General features: G+C 59.1%; 1 protein-coding gene across 1 annotated transcript in view; it reads left to right on the top strand.

The window, feature by feature from the left end:
- Positions 1-11,304, top strand: part of PPP1R37 (protein phosphatase 1 regulatory subunit 37) — a 29,283-nt gene that overhangs the window by 2,248 nt on the left and 15,731 nt on the right. The window contains exon 2 of the mRNA XM_045292678.1: positions 3-108. Coding sequence (XP_045148613.1) covers positions 3-108 — 106 coding nt within the window. The remainder of the gene's footprint in view (positions 1-2; positions 109-11,304) is intronic.

Below are 11,304 nucleotides of genomic sequence, written 5' to 3'. Positions count from 1 at the left end.
CGCCCCCGGCCGACGGTCGCCTCAAGGCTGCAGCCAAGCGCGTCACGTTCCCGTCCGACGAGGATATCGTGTCCGGAGCGGTGGAGCCCAAAGATCCATGGAGACACGGTAGCGACGGCGGGGGCGGGCGCGGCGGGCCAGCGGGGAGGCGTGAGGGGTCAGTGCCGCGCTCGCACGGAGGTGGAGCTCGTTAAGTTGCACCTGAGGACGATCGGAGCTGAAGTGGGGGTAGGGGAGAGGGTGCTGACAATACTGGGAGGTCAAACACACCTGGTTCAGGTCCCCTGCGAAGGCTAGAGAAGGGCGGTCACGGAGGAGACGGTCAGCGGGGGCTGAGTCGGGCCCCGGCCGGTGGGGATGGCAGGAAGGTGCTAGCACGCCTGGGTCAGCCCAGGGTGGAAATGTGTGTCATTCTCTTGGCTGGAGGAGGAAGAAGGATTAAGCTGGATTGTGGGTGTAGGAAAACCTCAAACTCCCTGTCTGCGTGCCCATGCCGACTCAGGGGCAAGCTTTCAGGGACAAAGTAGAACTGCTCCTGTGGATTTCCGAAGATGCAAATCTCCCAGGGGCCAGAAAGCCTCATCTTTGCCCCGAAGAAGGGCTGGTGAGTTCGAACTTGCGAACTTGTGCTTAGCAGCCCAGTGGGAAGCTCACTATGCCACTAGGGGCCCAACTCCTGAAGTTGGGGAAATAGAGCGTCGGAGTTTAAAACAAACAACCTTTTGGATTTCCAAGACTTAAATCTTTACGGCCTCGTCTTTCTCCTGCTAAGCAGCTGGTGGGTTCAAACCAAGCAAGGTGCTAGGTTGGCGGCTCATTGTAGCTAGCTCCTTACACCACTGGGCCCTGCTTAAGCCCAGGAAAGGAGCAAAGTTGATGGTCATTATTAGGAGCCTTCGTGGCATAGTCTGAAAGGTCAACAGTTCAAAACCACCAGCAGCTTTTCCAGAGAAAGGCAGGACTTTCAGCCTTACAGTCTTGGAAATTCAGGGGTAGTTCTACCCGTTCTATAGGCTAACTGTGACTCAATATTGACTCAGTGGCAGAGTTTTTTGTTTGGTTTGGTGTTTAAAGATGAGGGTGGTTTAGAGAGCCGGAAGAGGCCTTGGATCTTGGTATTCAAAAGAAGAAAACTCCCAGTAGGCCCTCTCTGCCCACTGAAAAAAAAAGAGGACCGGGCAAAAAGATGTGGGTTGTTCCGATGCCTGGTCATAGAAGGGTCTACTTCCTTTTTTCACAGTTATTCCTGGAAAGAGCTGGAGATTATTATCAGATCAAGGGGGATTATTATCAGATCAAGAGATTATTACTGGATCAGACCACCTGGGTGGTGGTGCGCAGGGTGAAGGGCTCACTAGGAGCCTGAAGGTTGGAGGTTCGAACCCACTCATAAGTGCCTGTGAAGACAAGCCTGGCGATCTGCTCCTGCAAGGTCACAGGCTGCGAACCCCACGGAGCAGTTTGACTGCGCACACGTGGGGCCACCGCAGTGGGAAGCAGCTCGGCGGTAGCCAGCACCCCCAGCTCAGGAGGGGGACTTGCTGCTGGTGAGGAGAGGCAGGGGGTGGTGTTGGGGTTTGACAGGTCCCTGAGGAGCTGGTGAGGGGAGGGGTTCGAAGGCAGGGTCCGTGTTGGCACCGAAAAGGTGGCTGGAGGAGCATGTTGGGCCCGTGGGGCTGAGGACACCAAAAGTCACTGCGGATGGTGGACATGGGGGAAGTGGACAGCTAGGTTGGATCCGTTTCTGTGCCAGAGAAAGGGTCTCACTGGAGTAGAGCACAGGAAGAGAGGGAGCTGACCCGCTACGTATGGCCCTCTAGCATTTGGTTTGCAGTTGTCCGTCTTTGGGCTGGAGGAGGAGGTGGGGGTTCGTGAACACACAGGGAGCTGCCCTGAGTGTCGGGCTGGGTGCTGTTACAGGAAAGGTGGGTAATTGAAGAACGGGCATGGAGAGTCCACAGGTCTTTATAGCTCAAGGCCTAGGGGAGAGGTGGTCAGTTGGGATGGGAAGGAGAGCTTGGGGGCACTGAGAGCAAGGCCGAGAAGAGGGGGCCCTGACTCTGGCCACAGTGCTGCATCCAGTCCATGGGGTTGGGGCAGAAAGGGGATCTGGAGAGACTGAGTGGGGTGTGCTCAGGGGCAGAGGCTCTGGGCCTCTTGCCTACCTTGTGAGCGCCATTTCTTTCCTCCTCAGTTTTCTCGCTTGTGATAATGGGTGATAGCGCCCGTGCCCCAGGTTCATGAAAGGCTTAAAAAACGGTAGTGGATGACCAGGGCTTGGTCAGGTGAGCACACAAAAGCCTGCGGTGACTGTTGTCCTTGTTGTTAGGATCAAGGCAATGTGGGTGGTTGTAGGCGCGGGGACAGAGGGAGGCAGACGGGCTTTGCATTCCTCTCCGGTGTACAGTGTCCTTGTAAACTCACAGGGCAGTTCTGCGCTCTACATGGGGTTGCTGTGAGTCAATATGGACTCGATGGCTGTGAATTTGTGTTGTTGTTTTTGGTGCAGAGGGTTGGTTCTGGAGTTGGGGCCTGAGTGTTTCTACTTCAGAAGTTTCCAGGACAGGGAGAGTCAGGGGGGGGGGTCGGTTTGGGGGCTCAGGGTGGGGTCACACAGATGGAAACATGCTTAAGTCAAAAGACCACCTGCTTAAGAAGCTGGAGAGAGGAAGTGTGGGGTCTGACGATGGTGTGAGGGGAGGAGGGGTGACCCCTGTATGGGCTGGAGGGGCAGTGGGGGGCTGGGGGACAGGCTTGGCCAGGTTGGGAAGGGGTGGTTCTGGTCTGCAGGCTCCCGGGAGGGGAGCAGCTGCCAGTGCGCAGCTGTCTGCGGTGGAGGAAGTCCTGCCTGCTCTGGCCTCCGGGCCACTCCCTCCGCAGATGGTGGGGCTCCTGTGTAAGGATGCAGGAGATAGTCCTCGACAGTGCCCGCCGTGGGTCAGGCCTCGGTCACCTGCAGCTGCTGTCATTCAGGTGGGGCCCACATGCTAGAGACAGTTAAGGGTCCCACTGCCCATGGCAATTAGCAAGGTGCTTGAGCATCTACTTCCCCCAAGATCGGCCTCCGAAACTCTGGAGCACAGTTCTCCTTGGCTGACAGCGATGGGGTCACCGTGAGTGAGTGTGGAGGGAGCCTTTTTAAAGTTGCATTTTCCATTTTCAGGCTGATTTGCCCTTTCTGGGCTGAAGGCTGAGGGCAGGGTGAGGAGGCAAGGAGGGAGCTGGGCAGGATGGCAGCCGCTGATATAGAGTGACTGTATTATAGACAGAGGCTGGGGTGGAGTCTGCCCAGGAGGGGGTGGGAGTGGCTGGCTGGCCCGCCTGCTCAGTAGGGGTGAGGGTGGTGATGGCTTGTGGGCTGAGACAGGGAGGACCAGTGGCAGCTTCCCCAGGAGATGTCACTGTGAGGTGGGGGTGCTGCGTGGGGAATAGAGCAGGCTGTGGGCCGGCGGAGTTGCTGTGTCTCACTGAGGAGAGGGATTAAGTTGGCCAGGTGGTGGCTGTGAGACCTTGAACCTGAGTTGTGGGGGGTCATGGGTGACGCCGCAGAGCTTGGACAATGAGCAGTTGGTAGCCCTGTGACGGGGAAGACAGCGGGGTGGAGGTGGGGTGGCCGGCCTCGGGGCTGAAGCAGGGTGGGGCAGTGGGGAACTGGTTGGTCTCTGGCCGGGGTGGGAGTTGGGCTGGCAATAATCCATCTGTTCAAGGGCCCGGCTGTGGGGCAGGTGTCTTCTGGGGATGGGTGATGGAGGGGTTGCTGCTGCGTCTGCTGTGGTGATAAGGCCCCACAGGCCAGGGGTGACAGGGGAGCTGGTGAATGTGGAGGCAGAGAGGCGGTTCCCCAAGAAGTGCCTGGCCGCAGGCTGAGGAGGTGCCATGGGAGGGAGAAGGCAGCCAGGGGTCTGCTCCTCCAGCCCCTGCTTGAGGGGCTCTGTTGTGACTGGGGTGCCTACCTGAGTCTGAGAGCCTCTATCAGGCCCCCCCGCCGGGTTGGGGTGGGGAGGTGGTGGGGTTCCCACAGCCTCGGAGGAGCTTTCCCTGCCATCCCCAGTGCAGGTGACCCGACAGGCCTGCTTTCCTGGCAGTAGTGCTTCCCCACGGGAAGAGGAAGACAGACGTGGAGGCTCCCATCGCCCACTGCTTCCCTTCTGGGCACAAGTGGTCAGCCCAGAGGGCTGAGGCCAGGCCTGCTGCGCCACCACCCTGGGCTGAGTGGCCTCTGCAAGGCCCTGGGCTGGCTGGACCCTGACTCCCCCTGGTTCCCTGCCGCCCTGCATGTCTGAGGGAGGTGCCTGGGTGGGGAAGTGACCTGGGTAGAAGTGCTGAGTGTGGTGGAGGAGGGTGGCCAGCTAGCTGTCCCGTCCCAGGGCGGCTTAGGACCAGCCCGAGGCTGCTCTTCCGCCTCGGCGAGGCGGTTGTGAGGCGGCCTGAGAGCAGCCGCTTGTGATCTAGAGCACGTGACGTGGGTCACAGGCTGGGCGCCCCCCCCCCCCAAGCCCTCGATGACTCATTCCCACTCCTGACCTCCAGCTTGAGTGGGGCGTGGAAGAGGGCTGCCCACCAGGAACTTCTCACATGCAGGGGCTCTGGTCACACCAGGGGTCTCTGCCTCCTGAGTGAGGGGAGTGGGGATGGGACAGGGCCTCCGTGTTCTCCCATGGAGGCCCCAGAGGGTGGCCAGGCCGAGCTGTTTGTTCTTTGGCACCTGCTGTGCACATCGAGTTCTGAAACTGGTCGGACAGGTAGGCGCACACCTGCCAGGGCAGGAGCAGGCGTCTGAGGGCCAGCTGCTTAGTGCTGGTGCTGGTGGTGCAGGAAGGGCATGGCTGCTCAGGTTTCCACCGGGCCTCCTGCTGCCTCTGGCTGGAGTTTCTGCCCTGGGCAAGCAGGCCTTGGGGTGGTGGTAGTGGTGGTGGTGGTGTGTCTGTGTGGTGGTGGTTCCTCGGGGGGCCACTGCCAGGACAGGGCATGAGTGCTCCCACCCCTGGCCAGGCGTGGGACCAGCTGGGTGACTGTGGCTCACCGAAAACTCTACACTCACTGCCCTGGAGTCAATGACTCACAGTGACCACTGTGGGTTTCCGAGACTGGGACTGTGGAGTTGCTGCTGGTTTCGAACTACCCACCTGCCTAACACAAAATCAGCCTGCTTGACCACCAGCCTGAGAGGCCAGCTGGCATGGCAACAAGGGCACCAGTGGTCCAGACACCATTGCTCCCAGCCCTTCCAAGAGATGACAGAGATGGGGTGGGGTGGCCAGGTTGCTGGTAGTGCCCTTGTGGGGAGGTGCCGGGCGGGGCCCTCCCCCCAGCCAGGCAGCCCCCCTGAGCAGCTTCTGGGGGAGGGCTCCGGATTAGGAGTGCCCGGGCCTTCTGATACTCACCCGGCCTCGGCCACCCTGTGCCCAGCTCAGTCAGTGAGAACCCCTGGACTGCCCTTCTGGTCTCAGGCAGCGTGGCGAGGTGACCTCGGGCTTGTTTCAGAGCACACGGGTAGAGCGCCAGGCCACCAGAGCCCCCTGGCCATGCGCATGTGCATCCCCAGATGCCATTTTGGTGCAAGCCTGCCCCTGGCATGGAAGTTATGGAGGGGCTTGGTGGCTTCATGGTAGACACAGTTATGCATGCCCCTTCTCCTAGGGCAGGGTCCTCTGGGCAGGAAGGAAGCTCCCCATGGAGGGGCACAGAGAATGCCAGGGGGTTCTTCATGGAAGTGTCTGCAGTGGCCCAGCAGGAACCCAGTGCAGCCTCGTTGGGTTCGGGTTGGAACCGGCACTGTCCTTCCAGCTGGTTGGGCCGGACCTTCCTGAGGCTGCTGCCTGCGGCCCCGTCGGGGTCAGATCGTGTGGCATGCTCATACACACCTTTCCGTCTCTCGGCCGCCCTGGCATCTTGAGCCAGCTGCTGCCATTGAGAGAAGTCATGTTCTGTGGGCATGGAAAGGGGGGAAGGCCCCCCAGGAGGGTCCCTCCCGAGGCCAACCCCCTAGTATGTTTTTTTTTTTTTTTGCAAAGCACAGCACCTTCCCAGCTGAACTTCCTGGTTTCCCAGGAGTGGGGCTCCGGAGGGGAAAGCAGCCCCTGGGAGGTGACCTTGTGGGGGCTGGTGGTGATGCGCTTGCCGCGCACTTTCTGGAAGCCTGGTCAGCTCTGAGCGCCCTGCATGCACCGCTCATTGCACCGCCACCAGGGCCCGTGGAGTAAGGGTTGGGGGTTGAACTGGCAGGGCGGCCTGCCCAAGAGGATACCGCCACCTGCCGCTCCTCTGCCACGCTGGCCTGCCCTCCTCACACGCTCCTGCTCCTCTTCCCCCCCATCCTTCCTTGGCGATGCCGCTGAGGCCCCAGGCAGGCCTGCTTCCTGCTTTCCCCTGGGGACCTTGGCACCGGCTCACACACTATTTGTTTGGGCCCATCTCCACCCACTGGGCCCAGCGGCTCCCCGAGGGACCATGGGGCATGGAGGGTGGGGGTGTCGCTCCCAGGCACTGGTTCAGCCACTCGCTCTCATTCACCATTCACCTCGGGTCAGCGCTTGTGCCTTGTGAGGAAGAGCAGCCCCTGCAGGGCCTTCATCCCCTGACCTCCGGAGCCATAACCATCTCCTGAAGGGCAAGCTCACCTATCACTTGGTGGCACCCCCTTTCACCTTAAATCCAGAATATTATGCGCGTGCACACACACCAACAGCCTTTGCAGTCCTGCTCACCCATCCCTGCCTCCTCACTTACCATCCTGTAGAACAAGGTCCAGGTCCCTGAGGAGGACCTTGGCATCTGGGCCACTGTCCCGGCTCTTGCCCCAGTACCTGCAGGTGCCTCCCTCTGCATCCTTTAAATGGGCCCCCAGTAGGTGGTCAAGGGCCTGTGTCCCTTGCTCTCGTGTCCCTTGGGCTGTTGGCATCCTGGACCTGGGGGCATTTGGTTTCAACATTTGCATTCTCCAGGCCCAAGCCGCGTGGCACTGTGCCTGGCTCAGTACTCATGGACAGAGAGGCCCTGGGTGCCACTGGCACTTGGGGAGAGAAGGAGCCCTCATGTCCCCTGGGATGGAAAGGAAAGCTGAAGCCAGGAGGAGGCTATAGGAGGGGAGGTCCCTCCAACATGTGGAATGGTGGGAGTGCAGGCCTATCTTTGTTGTTGGCGTGCTGTGGGCAGTAGGCCAGGCCACTTGCCCTTTCTGTGCAGTGAGATTGTATCTTTCCCACCGGTGTCTGGCTCCCCACCACTCTGTGTAGCTCATAGTTGCCACTGAGGGTCCCAGGACTGCTGCTCCTCATGGGCCAGGAGCCGAGAGCCAAGGTGCAGGTAACTGATCTACCTATCTCCCAGTGACCTGGTTCCCCATCCACCTACTTACAGGGTGTCACCAGAGCAGGTAGAGAATGTTGGGGTGACCTGCCATCAGCTGCTCACCATCCCTCTCCTTCCAGTCTTGTAACCCAGGGTCTTCCCTTCCTGCCGAGTTCTCTCCTCTCTGATCAGAATGACCAGAAAGTTCTCAGTCCCGAAGGGAGCCTGCCTCTTGTTGGGGCTGGGCTTCTGTCCCAAGTGTCTGTGTGGCTACCATACACACTTACGTGTCTCTCAGTTACATGCATGGGTGAGATTGCTGTGTCACGCGATTGTTCTGTCAGGAGTCCATGCGGAGCAATGGGTTAAGCAGCTCTACCAGCAGGTCCGTCTGCAGTAGCGAGATGAGGCTGGCTGCTCTCACAGATGGACTGTCTCACATGCCCCTCAGCCAGGCCTCCTCCATCCCACAGGCACCCTGAGCTGGAATGGGCATGATGTCCGTGCGTGAGATCATGGAAATGCAGGGCTGGGCCCTTTGACTCCTTCCCCCCCTTCCCCACCCCAACCCCTGTAGGATGAGAGGGGCCACTTTCTCTCTTGGCTCCCTGTCCTTGCTACCCCCGCCATTGGCCTGTTGGGTCCCAGCTGTCAGCCCATCCTATATTGCAGTGGTTCTCAACCTGTGGACGACCCTTTCACAGGGGTCGCCTAAGACCATCGGAAAACACATATTTCCAATGGTCTTAGGAACTGAGCACCGCTCCTCTATCGTCTCCAGGCGGGTCCGCCCACATGCAGATACGCCCACCTACGAGTACCGGACATGAAGACTGTGACCCATGCTACACCATGCTTTAAGACAACATTTCATTGATTTGTCATTAGAAATAAATAACTGTTTTTTGATGAATCATTCTGCTTTAATTATGTTCCGTTTGTAACAATGAGAGCACATCCTGTATATCAGATATTTATTTACATGACGATTCAGAACTGTAGCAAAATTACAGTATTATGGAAATAATCTGATGGTTGGGGGTCACCACAACGTGAGGAACTGTATCAAAGGGTCATGGCATGAGGAAGGTGGAGAACCACCGCTCTATTGACTGGCGAGCTGGTGGTGATGTGCTGTACAGCAGCCTTTCACGTGCCCCTGCTTTTCCAGACTGCTCAGCAGCCCTTGCCAGTGCCGAGTCTGAGGGCTTGCAGTGCTCATCCTAGATGCCAGGCCCTGGTCACACAGTTACCTGTGCCTCCCTCCGGATAGGCCATCGTGCTAAGCTGTGTCTGTGCCGCTGTGCTGGCCCCCGAGATCGACCCTCTGGGCCTGCATCACGCCTACAGTGGTTTACAGTGCAGGGTCTAGACCTTCTTGAGCTGGTGTGATTCAGCATTGGGGAAGTCTAGGTGGCATAGTGATTATGCATTAGGTTGCTAAGCTCAAGGTTAGCAGATGTTCTGCTCTTGTGAAGATCTATTATGTCAGCCCGCCAGGGGCAGTTAGTCTGTGCTCTAGGGCGAGTTTGGATTTGAATCTATGTCCACATTGCTGGTCGGGGATTGATTTTGTGGCTTCCCAGCCCCCACCCCACTTCCTGGCACCTCACTTGTCATTTGCTGGGCTGGAAAAGTAGGAGGAATGTGTATACGGGAGATAGGACACCTCTCTCTTTTCCTTAAAATGCACCATTTTCTTTCTTATTTCGCTGGATCTGTATAGCAAAGGGGAGAAAGGTGAGGTTTTCTAGTCCCACAAAGAGTTACAGTCTTGAAAACCCACAGGGCAGTTCTACCCTGTCCTATGGGCTGGGGTCAAATTCATGGCAGTGAGTTCTGATGTAGAGCAAAGGCCCAGACCCCTCAGACTGGAGGGGAACACAGCACTGGCCCTCAATTAGGTGCAGCTTAGGTGGGGCCCAGGCTATAGGGCGGGGCTGGACCCCACAGGTACCCTGGCAGCGTGACCTCAGCCACTGTTTCTAAGCACCAGGCCACCCTCTTCTGCAGCCCCACGCTGGCCCTTGAACATTTCACTCCACAGGCCCCAGTCTCCACGACTACTGCATCAGCAGGAGCCAAGGCCCCGTACCTAGCACCCTCAAGGGACTGTCTGGCCCCGCTGTGTCCAGCCTTCTGACCCTGCTGGAACAGGTGCTACCCTAGCATCTCCCCCTCCTCCCCTGGACCACTAGCCAAGCCCATGCAGGCCCTTCCCTCTGCCTGCCAGGGCTCCCTGGCCTAGAGGACGGGGTAGAACTGCCCCTCTGAGTTAAGCGTGGGGGTTAAGTGCTGGGCTGCTAACCTGTGGTCAGGGGTTCCATGAGAGAAAGGTGAGACTTTGTCCTGTAAAGATGGACAGTTTTGGAGGCCCTATTCGGGGCTGTTATGAGTCAGGTCCCCTCACTAGCAGGGGAGGGTGTGGTGCTGTTGGTGTGTTTGCATGTCAGTCCTGTCCCCACCCCTCCTCCACCGGCAGCTGTCTCACGCTCCTGTTCACTGCGTTCACTGCCGGCTCCCGGGCTAGTGGCTGGCAGGAGCAGACACGAGCTGGTCGGTGTTTGGAGCCTGAGTGAAGGACCCTCTTTGGGGTCTCAGCTTGAGTGAGTCTTAAAGACTCCTCCACCTCCGCGCCCTCTGGGCTTCCTCTTGGACCTGTTCTCGCTTTCCTGTGTCTCCCTGACACTTGCTTCCCAAGGGGCGGTGCAGACCAGCTGTGCACCTGGCCCTCCGACTGCTGGGTCAGGAGTGAAGGGACGCTGGTGCCTTCAGTGTGCTTGGTGACCCACCGCCCATGGCTGAGGAGAGGGGATGACCCTACGGCCACCAGGCCCCCACTCTCCACCCCTGGAGTCTTCACTGGGCCAGGAAGCCACTCACATGTACTCCCAAAATTCTCCAAGGCCATCTGCCACCCTGATGGAAGTCTGAGGCCGGTGGCCCAAAATAGCCCACTGGGTGTTGGCAGGGGGCTGGGGAGAGGGAGTGCCCCTGATGGCCACCATCTTGTCCGTGCCCAAACAATCACCTGCTAGGACATGGGTGGCTGGCGGTGCTGGGCTCTGCCTTTGGGAACATTCTGACCTTAGTTTGCCCTTCCGCTCCCGTGAGGCGCCCACGCTGTGAGCCACCCTACTGGTGTGACAGGACCTACAGAGAAGAATAATTCCATCTCTCCCAACTTCAGGACCCGGACACTGCTGTTGGCGACCAAGCTGTCAGCTGTCCCTGCTGCCCTGCGTGCTGGGGTCACTCTGTCACCGGTGCGTGCATTCCCAAGAGTCCTAGTGGTGTCCCCTGCCGCTCTGTGGGAGAGGAGGCAGGCTGTTCCCAAGGAGTGGCCGCCTTGGAGACCCTCAGGGGTAGATCTGCCCTGTCCCATGGGGTCGCTGGGTGTGGGCGTGGGCATCGGCTGGTGACAGCAGGCTGGGTGTGCTGCTCTACAGCGGGCTTTTCCGCGCTCATCTGACTCCGCCTCTCGAGTGGGGTGTGGGGGAGGGCCTCGGTCTTGCCTTTTCTCTGGCTGCTCCACCATGTCCTCATGGGAGGCTCTGGAGCACTGTCCCAGAGTGGGGACATCACCCGCCCCCACCCCCACCCACCGTGGTGGTGGGGTGCCCTGGCCCGATCCAGGGGGCCTGTATAAGCAGTACTTCCCCACACTTTGCCCTGGATTAGGGGCTGTGGTACAAAGGATTTTAATGGCCAGGCTGACACCGAGTGATTCTTTTTCTTTCTTTCTGGAAAGGGGACGGGAGGTACGTAAGCTCTGGAGTGTGCCATCTGTGACCTTGCCTTGGTGGTCCCCTGGGCAGCTTCCTTCACACATGTGTGCAGCCCCTTGTGGGTGTTCCCAGACGGGCCACAAGGGCCCGGAGCTGGAGTTTCTCTGGGCCGATGCCTTGCTCGGCACGGCTGGTGGAGGCTGATGCACAGGGTCCCTGTGCTAGCCCAGGGCTGCCCTTTCCAAAGTGCTTCTCCCTCCTTCTACCTGGCTGGCCCTTGTTCATT

Source organism: Echinops telfairi, unplaced genomic scaffold, assembly GCF_000313985.2.
Source record: "Echinops telfairi isolate 266 unplaced genomic scaffold, ASM31398v2 ScPeMD7_655;HRSCAF=1070, whole genome shotgun sequence".
In the NCBI taxonomy this organism is placed as follows: domain Eukaryota; kingdom Metazoa; phylum Chordata; class Mammalia; order Afrosoricida; family Tenrecidae; genus Echinops; species Echinops telfairi.
The sequence above is the reverse complement of the archived record's forward strand: the minus strand, read 5'-3'. Positions and strand labels throughout refer to the sequence as shown.